Consider the following 13,053-nt stretch of genomic DNA (forward strand, 5'->3'; position numbering starts at 1 on the left):
ATCGTTCAGGCAGTGAGAGAGGGCAGCCCCGCTCTATTTCCCAGGCTGCTCTCTGGGATGCAGGCAGGAAGGTTGAGTGTATTACACTGGCCCCACCTCCTGAAGCTCTCTCTGCAGCTGCTGGACTGGACACAAAAGCGTGAGGGACAGAGACACCATCTCTGCTGATCTGTACCAAAGTCTGGTTCCAGGTGCTGAGAGGCCACATGTGACAGAAGCCAGCGTGGGGGACTCGCACAGCTGTCTGCATTTCCCAGGTAAGCAACTATTTGTGTCAGAGCCAAAGGTAGAGAGCAAGGCCTAAAGGCAGAGAAGGCGGGAGGTGACTGCCCTGGGATGGCCCCAGAACAATGTGGAGGGAATGCAGGAAGAGGGGCTGGGGCCAGAACTGGAACAAACCCTCAGGCCAGGCTTCTGCAAGGTGTCACTGTATGAGGTAAGTAAGCTGGAGGCTGCATTTGGGCCAGTCCTGGCTGGCAAAGGTGGTGGAAGTTCCAGGAAAGGGCTGTGCTCTGACAGCCTCTGGGGTCAGCATATCTGGAGAGCAGAAGGGCCAGCCACACCGTGGCACCAGTGTTCCTTCCAGACCAGGAACATTTGTGTAGACTTGGCCAGAAAATCCCACCCTGAGCCCCTGACTTCCTCTTGGTCTCGGTGGTCAAGAGAGGACCTCTGGCAGCTACAGAAGGAGGAAAGCAGGATTTATTCCCTAGGACTGTGGATTTGGACAGGGGAGGGATTTCCCATGGGAAAAGACAATCTGCTGTAAGCTAGCAGAGCACCACATGCTGCCCTGAGGAGGCCCACCTGTGGCCCAGAGGACGGGGAATGAGACACATTTGTAAAATAGGGTCCGTGTGCCGGAGGTGGGGTGGGGTGCATGATGTAGGTGGTCTGCAAGCAGTTCCATCTGAATACACCAGAAGGGCTGTTCCAGAGAAAGAAAGAAGCCTAAGAAGTCTGTTTCAATCACATCCAGCGTCCCTTTGCTGTACCCGCTGGTGGACCACAGTCCCTGATCGGGCATGCTGGCCTGAGTAAGTCACGCTAAGCTGGCCAGCGCTGTGTCCCCTTTGTTAACCAGACATACACACATGCACACAGCCACTCTTCTAAGAACCAGTGTGCTGAAAATACATCAAGCCTGGTTTCCTGTCAAAGGATATGCCAGCCACACTCTGACATGTTAAGGGGATAGAGAGAAAGAGGTCAGAGGGAGGGAGTGGCCCCTGGGCTTTTAGGCCGCAAAGGGACAAAAGATGCTGAACCCCAGACACCATGGCATTGTGTCCTCCCTCCATCTGTGGCTTCTGCTTCCAAGTACAGAGTGAGGATTCCTCCCTACTGCTCCCCTCCTACACACACACACACACACACACACACACACACATTCACATTAAGTGGATTTATGATCAGGCCAGAGCAGGGAGAAGGACAGTTTGAGGAGGCGGGGCTAGGATATGACTTTATTATGTGAACCTTGGCCACCAAACTGCTGCGAGTGTCCATCTAGCTCCCTCCCCAAGGTCCTGCTGAGGGGCAGAGGAACTCCCAGTATATGGGACAAGGCACTAGTCACTGAGTGCCAGCCGTGTGCCAGAGCTTCCCCCAGACTACACAGTAGGTGTATTATCTTCCATCTTCCCAATGAAGAAAACAAGGCTCTGAGACACTTGTTGATGCACAAGCATAGGATTTTGAGTGTCTGATACGCCTCAAACCTTGAATGAATGACTACCTCTTGTGAGGACGGGTGATAGAACACCTCCTGCCTTATGGGGAGTGCATCAGAGCTGCCAAGTGCAGACATTGCTCCCCTCATCCCGCCTGAGAAAGTGGAAGGTGGGCAGAGGAGGAAAGAAGGATTTTCCAAAAGTAAACACTCAGTGACTAATACTCTTGACCACCCCAGGCAACAGTCTCCACAGCCTGTGTCCTGGCCTCTTTCTCTGTGGAGGGCAGTTTGGGTCAACGAGAGCAGGGAGGAGCCCCGTGGTGAGGCCCTGCAGCCAAGACTCCTTGGCCCAGAAAACACAAGGGGCTTTGATGCCTTGCAGCAGGCAGTGGCTCTCCCCCAGGATGCTGTGGCTGCTCTTGGGCAGGGCCCAGCCCCAGGGCAGGCCTCAGTCTGGAGGCCACATCTGGGAGGTAGTACGTACAGCTCTAGGTCTAACACAGTGGCCTCAGAGTTAAAGAGATGCCTCGGGGCTGCTGTCACTGAGCAGAGTGGCCTTGGGCTGGTAGGAAACCTCTAGACCCCACTATCAGGGTCTGTAAGATGGAGAGAATAATAAAAGAGTAACAACATCTTGTAAAGGTTGCTGGGAAGAATAAATGAAATCACGCTTGTGAGGTGCTCAGCATTTTCCTGTCTTGTGATCTCTGCTCAGAAAGTAAAACTACTAGCATTACCCACTCTGATATTCCCAGAAGGTTCCCTCCAGACAAAAGCAAACGGCAGCCCTCTGGTCAGAAACTGCCCCTCACCCCCGGCCTGCAGGAGCCTGTCTCTCACTCCAGCCACTCCTGTAAGATGGATTGCTCACACACACAATCCCTATTAGCCAACCCTTGCAGGCTTTCTCCGTGTCTTCAAGCTAAAATAAAATCACTTACAAAATAAAACTCAATGGCTTCCTTGTCTCACGGCTTGCTGTCAAAACCCTAAGTCTATGCCTCTCAAATCAGGATACTTGCACCCCTGGGGGTAGGTAGGGTTTGCCAGAAATACATGAGGCTGTGGGATAAATATGGCACACATAAGGAAAAGTTAAATGTTTCAACTGAAGGTAAGTCCAAACACTATCTTTGTAAAAAAAAAGGGGGGGGATACTTAGTGGAAAAGAAAAAAATACATGATAAATGTGTATATACATATATACATACATGTGTGTATGATTTAGCTAAATTAAAAATATGTAAATACAATATTGTAGGCCCACTATACTTCAATAATAAGAAATGTTTCTGTGAGAATACATAAGAACAAAAGATATATATTAGACAAACAAAAAACCCCACCTATGACATAGAATGTAAATTCTCATGAATACTTAAGATGAAACGACCTTTCAAAGATAGTTCAAGCTTCTATAAGGACCCACCCACCCTCATCAGGATGCATATGTTCACCTTCTCCCCTTCATTGCAAAATCCCAAGAAGCCCTGCTTCAGCAGTATCTTCTTGGGAACATCCTGGTGTGTTCCCTGACCTGCCCCCATTCTCCCAGGGGCTGCTCCTTGTCTTTGGCAGACACGGCCACACAATGCAGAGCCTGGGAGGTGGCCCCAGCTGACACCACCCAGGGATGGCAGACTTGCACACCTGACAGGGACGTCAAGACCCGGCCTGGTTTCCAGTGTCCCAGGTGGGCCGACACTTTCCGAAGCCCGAGGACCAGACCTTGCTTCCTCTCCTCTCCTCTAGTCTTCCCCCATGCTGATAGAAAAACCACCTGGCCAGCAGTTGGGGTTTGAGCCCCCTGGACAGGGCAGGGCCCAACTGGCACTGGGCAAATGTCCCACCCTTGCCATCCCTGACAGCATTGTCTCCTGGAGCTTCTAGTAAGTGGACCTTTAAAGGGATTAAGGATAACTGTGTGGGTTTTTTCAGAAAGCCCCAGCTCCTCCTTCGCCAGTGGGACGCAACAGTGGGGCTGGCACAGCTACCAGCTGGAAAGAGATCTGTGGTGAGAACCTCAGGCCCCATGGCCATGAAGGAGATTAAGTACATTCTTTGTGATTTCCTCTCCATACCTTCCTTTTTGCAGGTACCCTGAGCCAAGCAAAGGTTGTGCCTAGGAGGAGCAGGAATAGAAGTGCCTGAACATCATGACACAGGTGGACCCCCAGGAAAGGTGGGGCAAGGTATCTGCTCTGTCCAACTTGACGGAGGCAGCTCATGACCCCCGGATGCTGAGTGTGAGCTTAGAGAGAGAGGATGAAGATGGTGGGGAGGCAGGAGACAAAGGGAGCACTGGGGACCCTGATCACCAGGCCTGTCCAAGCAGCAGCTCCCAAGTGACTCAAGACAATCCTGACTTGCCATGGCATCATCCACCCAGCGAGTCAGAGAAATTCTCTAGCTCCTTCAGTGCGGGGGCCATGGAGAAGGAACCGATGGTGATGCCTGAGAAGAAGGCCAGCTGGGGAAGAGAAAAGTCCAACATCACGCAGACCCAGGACCCCCCTGGACCAGGCGCAGCTCCCGGGACCCTCCCCAGCGACCTCTCACGTAAGTTGTTAGGCCGGACGCAACCGCTTAGGGACTCGCTACCTGGAGGAGATGATGGAGACTCCAGGGCAAACCTGGACGCTGCCTTGGGGGTCGCGTCCAATTTCCCTGAGACGGGAAGATATTTCTGCGCACAGAGAGGCATAGACACGTCCCCAGAGGACTCCTCTCTGATGTGTTTCCCCAAGCCGGGGGGCAGCTGGGACCTCCCCACGCAGGAGACTCGTGCACCGGCCCAGGGGTCGGCGCCCCCAGCGGGCCTGGCAGCAGCGGTGCGGGCCAAAGCGCGCATCGGCAGAAAGGGCCAGAACCCGGAGGGTGCGCGCCAGGGCGCGCAGGGGGAGGCGCACCCCTATAAGTGCCTGCGGGGAGGAAGAGCCTTCCGGAAGCCCAGCAGCCCGCTGAGTCCCTCGCAGCCGCGGGGCACCAAGCCTCACACCTGCGAGCTGTGCGGGAAGGCCTACTCCCACCGGGGCACGCTCCAGCAGCACCGGCGCCTGCACACGGGCGAGCGGCCCTACCAGTGCCCCTTCTGCGACAAGGCCTACACCTGGTCCTCGGACCACCGCAAGCACATCCGCACCCACACGGGCGAGAAACCCTACCCCTGCCCCGACTGCGGGAAGGCCTTCGTGCGCTCCTCCGACCTGCGCAAACACCAGCGCAACATGCACAGCAACGACAAGCCCTTCCCGTGTGCCGAGTGCGGTCTGACCTTCAACAAGCCGCTGTCGCTGTTGCGCCACCAGCGCACGCACCTGGGCGAGAAGCCCTTCCGCTGCCCGGCTTGCGACAGGGAGTTCGCCGTGGCCAGCCGGATGATGGAGCACCAGCGTGTGCACTCGGGCGAGCGGCCCTTCCCGTGCCCCACCTGCGGCAAGTGCTTCACCAAATCCTCCAACCTGATCGAGCACCAGACGCTGCACACCGGCCAGAGGCCCTTCAAGTGCGCCGACTGCGGCGTGGCCTTCGCGCAGCCCTCGCGCCTCGTGCGCCACCAGCGCATCCACACTGGCGAGAGGCCCTTTCCTTGCGCCCAGTGTGGCCAGGCCTTTGCCCGCTCGTCCACGCTGAAGCGGCACCAGCAGATCCACTCTGGGGAGAAGGGCTTCCTCTGTGCCGAGTGTGGCAGGGCCTTCCGCATTGCCTCGGAGCTGGCCCAGCACATTCGGGTGCACAACGGGGAGAGGCCTTACCAGTGTGAGGACTGCGGCCAGGCCTTCACCAGGTCCAATCACCTCCAGCGCCACCGCGCCAAGCACAGTACCTGCAAGAAGGAGCCCATCCCCTCCTCCTCTGATGAGTGAGGGCTCCAGCAGCTAACTCTCAGGGAAGGTGAAGACACTTGGCGACCTCATTGCCTGGAACCCTCCTGCATGGACAAGCCGATGCGCATGGTATCGTCCTCGCCCCACCGGTCAGCCAGCCTTTCCTCCCAGGGCGTCACCGGCCGTGGGGTGATCCGTTTGATTTATTGATCTCTTGTGTAAAAAGTAACAGGAGGGCTGGCACCCACGTGTGTGGTTTCATTATCAGTCTTTCTTCTGAATCTCAGAGGTCATATTCAGTTGGAAAAGGGTAAGAAAAAGTAGTGAGGACTGGTCAAGAGTTGAGTTCCTTGGTTGGGGGATCCCCGTGGATTGGGGATTATATCTTGGGCACTGTGCAAGCCGACAAGGATACTATGAAGAAAAAGATTGTCCTGTCCTGCCCTCAAAGCCATATGCAAATACTAAGAAGGCATCAAGGACCAGTCCTCTTGGGAAGAAGGGTACTTTTCAGTTTTTACATGAATAAAGGAATCCCCAGAAGTGGTCTCTGTGAGCAACTTTTCCAAAGCAGCAAAGCCTCCCTGGAGTTAGCCAGACCCAACCAGACAGTACATCATTTCTTTATTATTATTATTATAAAATTATTTCTTATTGGTGTTCAATTTGCCAACATACAGAATAACACCCAGTGCTCATCCTGTCAAGAGCCCACCTCAGTGACCGTCACCCAGTCACCCACACCCCCCGCCCACCTCCCCTTCCACCACCCCTAGTTCCTTTCCCAGAGTTAGGAGTCTTTCATGTTCTGTCTCCCTTTCTGATATTTCCCATCATTTCACTTTCCTACCAAAATCACTTTACCCTTGGGAAATGAGTCTTGGCTTTGAAGTAGAGAAGGCCTTTATCAAAAAGAGAGGGGAGTTTATGTCCTAAGTTTTGAAACCAGTTATTCTTTAAGTCCAGAACAACCTCTGAAAAAGAAGTCCATTCCTCTTTAGAACCAGATTTAGTAAGCTGGATTTAATCTGAATCTCACCCACAAAATTTACATGTGCCTCCTGTCTGGCCACCCCTTTTCCTGTTCCGACATATGGGGACTTAAACCATATGTAATTTACAGAGAGTAATATGCCCATTTACGGAGAGATATATAACATTTCTCCAAATGGGCTTGACCATAATTCAAGAAACCTCTTAGATTTATTTAAATTTTCCAGATCATTAGCTCCAATTTGAAGTAAACAAAATAAAATACCTCTTGCCTAAGTGCCAATTGGCTTGTCTTTGTTTCAAAGTCTTAAAAACAGATTTGGAAACCCATATGACTCAAAAATGCTCTTTAATGAGGTTATTTGAAATCTGTGTATTACCAACAGCTATTCTTCAAAATGTATTGATTTTCTATAGTTTAAAGTCAGTAGTTCTTAGCTCTGGATGCCAACTGTGAAGAATCCGTTCCATGATTTCACAGAGTTCCCTTGATGCACAGGGGCAAACAGCACTTCTAATCTTACCAAAGTTAAATAAGATAGTCTATAAGAACATATATAGTATAGTACTCTCCTTTTATGGATATCTTTCGTGGATTCCTAAAATTGCCACCAAAGGGTGCCAAATCTGAATTTCTCTTGAATTCCATCTTGACACATGGGGGCCGAAGAGAAGTGATATATGTTGTACTTTGACAAAGGTAACCTTAGTTAAACAGTTCTGACTGCATGCCTGGAGGTTTTGGGTCTTAACTCCCTCAAGTTAAGACTTAAGTGGTTGGCACATCAGACCAACAGAATTATCTGGTTCTGGGTCTGGCATGAGGGCCAGTGGTTGCGTTATGAGTCCATCCCCATCATTTACCAGTGATGTGACCTTGGCTTCAGATTCTGTACCTGTATAGGCTAATTAGGCATGATAATAATGGGGCAATAAAAGTTGGAGTTATCCTGCCAGGAAAGGAAATTTAACTGACAGCATAGGTATTACATTGGTAGAGAAGTCATAAAAATCAACCATAGCCTAGTGATTATGAACAGAGTAAAGACTAGTATATGTTTCCTGGGTAGCCAATGAAATCTTTGAAGACTAGAGTCATTATTTCTTTTCTTTATATTTTTTTAAAAGATGGTTGTTAATACAGTTTTAATAATTAAAACATTTAATTTGCTTCCATACATTTTTAAGGCAGTTTTCCCCCCAAAACCAGTTCATAGAAGGGCTGCGTAGATGTTGCCTGAGCTGTTTGTTAACCATATAACTTGCTGAATCCTAGCTTTGAATATTGAAACAGGTCTTCAGTGCATCTTGGATTCTAATTTTTTAAGCTTCCCGTGTGTTCTGATGCACAGCCAAGATGGGACCCACTGGTATAATTAATTATTAGTTATAATTAAATTTTATCATCTAATAAGCAGATAAAATGAAAATAGGTGGGCAATCAGGATGAGGTCATAATAGAATGAGGGTAAAAATAGGCTCAAACTGCTGGAATACCTCCTGACTTGGATATGGTGGACTCAAACTAGCAAGCAGATTTTGATGTCGTCTCATAGTCTCATTTCTGTAGTTGAGACATAGTACTTAGGTACAGCTTCCAGATGGGCACACCTTTGGGGAGAGAATGGGTGTCCTTTTTCTTAATAGGCAGAAAAAATTAGATTAGCTACTGCTGGGTATCTTTGGCGCAACATACTGTGTTTCTGGAATATAAGGGAATATAATAGACTGAATAGACTGAAAAGAAGTTCATTAATCCTTCAGTGGCATCACATAACCAAGTCACATTTTAAGGAAAATTCTCACAACCAGTCTTTTCTCACACCAACTGCAAGAGTCATGTTGAATAGGTATTGCAGGGGAATGCAGTCCCCTTATTATAGCCACAGGTTACTGGGCTTCTGGACAGTGGTGCTCAAGTGGAAGGCCACAGTACATGGAGTGGAGGAACAGATTCAAAAGAGAAGCCAAACAGCTACAAAGTCGCATGGCACAAATTCTGCCCGGTAATTTCTTCCCATCCAAAGTGGAAGCAGTAAGTCCTTTGTTTTCAGAAGAATCAGTGTTTGAGTAATGTTATTCTGGCTCAAATGGTTACCACAGATAATAGTGAGGTACTTTTCTAGTTTTCTACAAACCTTCACATCACAGCAGGTAATCTTATTTCCCTGTTCTGTAATTAAAAATCAGAGCAGGACCTCCTTTGTGATAGCATTTAAAGCTTCTCTCTGGACTAGTGCTATTTCCTCTGTTTAGTTTGACAAAATTAATTTGGATATACCAAATAAAAATGATCATTTATAAGATTCCACTTAATAAACATTCCCTTGATATATTCACCAGAGTCCACAATCATCATGATTCACATCCTTTGGATGATAGTGATAATAGTTAGCACTTACACAATATTTAGTGTCCCAGGGACTGTTTTAAGTGTTTCGTATATATTAACAACTTAAACATTAAGGTAAAACCTATGGTGATTATTGTCCTTATTTTTAAGATGAGGAGATCAAGAGACGAAGAAGTTATATTGCCCAAGATATCATAGCTAGGGTGTAGCATAATGACGATTTGATAGTTAGGCATCAAGTGGAGCCATTTAAGGGCTCCAGAGACTGTGCTGTTAACCACAGGGCCAACTGCCTCTGTTTGGCATAGAACACTCTGCAGTTATTGGTGACATGCATTTTAAAGTAGGTGACCATAAATTCAAGAGAAGAAAAAGGTTGAAACACAGCACAGCAGTGTTCATGGCATAACCCAGGAAGAAAGACCTATGGATTACTTAAAAATGGATTTGGGAGAGCCTGGGTTGGCAGCTAGTAATCATTAATCCTTAGAGAAGCCGTCAACAACCCAGCCAGGAGAAAGGGATTTGAGTTAAAGGAGCCATTGTTCCTTGAAAGGCCCACCAATGTCTTATTCACTGACTAACGAAACGTTCTGTGTCTATGCCATACACAGAAAAATACACCAGCAATGAGTCTTGACACTCAACATTGACACAAAATTTTGTCATCCAAATGCATGCCCATTAAACAACTATATTACCTCTGATATGAACCCAAAAGATCACCCAGGAGTTCCAACTAGGCCTTAACAACTCTTACAGGGAAGGAAATCATCAATTTAATTGATAGAATACTCAAGCAGATGTCATTGCTAGACTCAGAACTAGATTTGGATTACAAACTCAGTGACCTGTGAAAATATTGCCAATGATAGAATGACAATGTTTCAGCAAGCTAGAAAATGGTGTCTTTTTAAAGTTGAGAAGGAAGCTCATTTTTAACATCAGTTGCCCTCTCTCCATTCTGCATAAAACCATGCCGGAACAATTAAGAATTTTCCACAATGACTGGGTAATATTTTTCCATGTTTTCTCCTTAACCATTTCCCATACCCTCGGTCAAATTGGCTCAGAGTTTCACTGTCTCAGGAGTGTCAGGCACTCAGTAGATTGGTTCAATGAATAAATGGAACTTCTATAAAAACCTAAGCTATGCTTAAGATTTAAAGTAAAATAGACCCCTTCTGTAAAGCAAAGAGGATCTAGAGGAGGCTGAGGACAAGGAGGGAAAGCAAGGATCTTCTGTGGTAGTTCAGATGAAGTCAAGGACAAATGAGGTTAGTAAATAAGATGAAGAGATGCCCAAGATTTCAGAGGTGGAGTCAATAAAGTGTGGTGACAGGATAATAACGGCTAGCATTCAGTGAACGCGCTTTAGGGGTTTGGCACTACCTCCATTATCCCAACTAACCCTTACAATATCTGTTATGAGAGACCCTTGAAAAATATTCCCACATGGGATATGCAATTGTTTTCTTTTCTAGGAGAGCATATAAGAGTAATAGGTCTTGGCTATTGTCTATCAGTATTCTTAAGCAAGGGTCACTAAGGTCTGTGTGCTCTTTCTAAGAAATAGGTTGCATATCTGTCACAAGGAGAACATGCAGCAAATCCTCCACCTTTTGGGTTAGAAATCATGCTTGCTTGCATTTTTATTTTTTCTGCAGTTGTGGTGGTTTAAAAAATATACCAACATAAGTGTCCATCAAGGGATAAATGGATAAAGAAGTTATGGTACACGCACGCGCGCGCACACACACACACACACACACACACAATGGAATATTAGTTAGCCAGAGAAAGAAGGAAATCTCTCATTTGTGACAACACAGATAGACATGATGAGGGTATTATGGATGCTAAATGATGTAAGTAAGACTGAGAAAGACAAATGCTGTATGATATCAATTATATGTGCAATCTAAAAAAGTCAAACTTCCAGAAGCAGATAGAGTAGTGGTTGCCAGAGGCTGGAGGTGGGGGGAATTGGGGAATATTGGTCAAAGGGTACAAACTTTCAGCTATAAGATGAATGAGACCTGAGGATCTAATGTAAAACATGGTGACTGTAGTTGACTGTAGTTGATAACACTGTATTGTGTAACTGAAATATGTTAAGAGAGTAGAAGTTAAGTGTTTTCATACATACACACACACAGAAAAAGATAAATATGTGAGGTGATGGATGTGTTAACTAAATGGGGAGAGCCCTTTCACAATATATATGTGTATCAAATCACCACAATGTATACTTTAAATATCTACAGTTTTATATGTCAATAATACCTCAATAAAGCTGAAATTTCTTAAAAAAACAAAGAATTTAAAAATTAAATAAAAATAAAAAATATATTCACAAAGTCTTTGATATTCCTCCTTTAAGAAGTGATCCTAATCTCTCTCCTTTTTTATGTAGGCTGGACTCAGTGACTCAGTTCTAATGAATGAAATAAAATAGAAGTGTTGGTATACAACTTTTCAGTCTAGATCATAAAGTGCATTGTGGCTTCCATAGCTTTCTCTTTTGCTCTTTTTCTCTCTCTCCCTCTCTTTCTTTCCTGCCTCCCCCCCATTACTTGTTCTGAGGGAAGCCAGTCACCATGTCATGAGCAGCCTTATAAAGAGGCCCTTGTGGTGAGGAAATCTGCTAACAGCCACATCAGTGAGCTTGTAGGGGACCCTTTAGCTCCAGCCAAGAGTTCAAATGACTACTGACCTGGCTGACTACTTGATTGAAACCTCATGAGAGACCCAAAGCCAAAACTATTTATCTAAGTGGCTCCCGAATTCATGATCCTTGGAAACTGTGTATAATAATAAATGCTTGTTATTTTAAGCTGCAAAGTTTTGGTTGGTAATTTGTTAATGCAGCAATAGCTAACAAGCCATAATATAGAGAATAATTTGCTCCTAATGAGTAAGAATCATTAGATGTCACCATGAGCCCTAAGAAAGCTAACAGAGAGGTTGGACACATCTCCACTTCCTGTCACCACATTTCCCTCTACCACCAGTCAAGGGTTACTGTGAAGGCTGGCAGAGGCTCATCTGGTGTTCAGGAAACCCTTGTGTCATCTGCACCATTGCCAAGTGAGCCATCCTAACTGTAGGATCCAGTAAAAAAGACCCTCTGGAAAGGGGTCAGAAGCACTGTGGGTAACATCTGGACACCAGCACTACATTTGATAAGGGATGATAAGAATGAAACCCTTTTGATTATCTTTTTTTTTCTTAATACTGCAATTCCAAATTCCAACTGCAATTCCACTTATCCATGGAGATAGGTGAACTAAGCATGGTCTTCTCTAGAAAATGGAAAAATCTCTAATTCTCTAGAATCTAGAATACAGTCCTATGAAAGTAGTGTTATCTCCGCTTTTCAGATAAGAAAACAAAGTTGTGGAAAGCATAAGAAACACATCCAAGATCACTTAGCTAGGAAGCATGGAACCAGACCACCAGCTCAGATCTGTGCAGCTGTACTGCTTCTATCACAAAGTGAGGGCAGGAGTGTGGCTCTGAGGCCAAGGCCCAGGCTTCTCCCTTGGCTCACTGGGCAGTCAGTCAGTGTTCCTTCTGCTATACACACTATCTCTTCTCCTAACCTGATTTGTTCCCACTGCTCTGCCTTCAGCTTCAACTGTAAGTACCACAGTTAGCCTTTTTCATTCCTCCTTCTCACCCTCACCTTGGAATTCCCATCTTCAAGGACTAAGAGGGTTAATGAGGGAGAGTTGTTGAATAAGAGGGTAATGCAGACACAGATGTGAGGCAACAGAAGCCCCTCTTTGATACTTCTCAATTCACCCCTCAATTCACGTTCCTGAAAGTGGTGGGAAAAAATACATAGATACCTAGTTTTTCCATTTTGAGACTGCAAAAGAGGGATTTTAGGCATCAAAGGAGGGAGATATTTGGAGAGCCACCTCCCTGCTACTTCTGAAATCTACAAGACATATATCTGGAAACATATATTTAATAATTCTTTGTCAACCTGGGACTTGTGTAACTCTTAACAGACAACACAGAGATGTAGTTAATGCACATCTTGTGTTTCCCTGTGTAATTAGGTCCACAATCATAATGCCTGGATGTTTGCATATGCATAGTTTCCTCTGGCTATGTAACAAAGTATTGCAACCTAAGTAGCTCCCAACAAAATTTATCTCCTTGGTATTCTGGAAGACAGAAGTCTGAAATCAGTA

General features: G+C 46.4%; 1 protein-coding gene across 1 annotated transcript; it reads left to right on the forward strand.

The window, feature by feature from the left end:
• On the forward strand, positions 1-11,158 carry ZNF648 (zinc finger protein 648). The gene is made up of 2 exons (XM_077902053.1): positions 1-257; positions 3,771-11,158. The coding sequence occupies exon 2, from the start codon at positions 3,832-3,834 to the stop codon at positions 5,539-5,541; it is 1,710 nt and encodes a 569-aa protein (XP_077758179.1). The 5' UTR covers positions 1-257; positions 3,771-3,831; the 3' UTR covers positions 5,542-11,158.
• Positions 11,159-13,053: the final 1,895 nt, after the last annotated feature.

This window comes from Canis aureus, chromosome 6 (genome assembly GCF_053574225.1).
Source record: "Canis aureus isolate CA01 chromosome 6, VMU_Caureus_v.1.0, whole genome shotgun sequence".
Taxonomy (NCBI): Eukaryota; Metazoa; Chordata; class Mammalia; order Carnivora; family Canidae; genus Canis; species Canis aureus.

What these genes read in the sequence shown, in the direction of transcription:
- ZNF648 (XM_077902053.1), top strand. Translation starts at nt 3,832, where the DNA reads ATGACACAGGTGGACCCCCAGGAAAGGTGGGGCAAGGTATCTGCTCTG.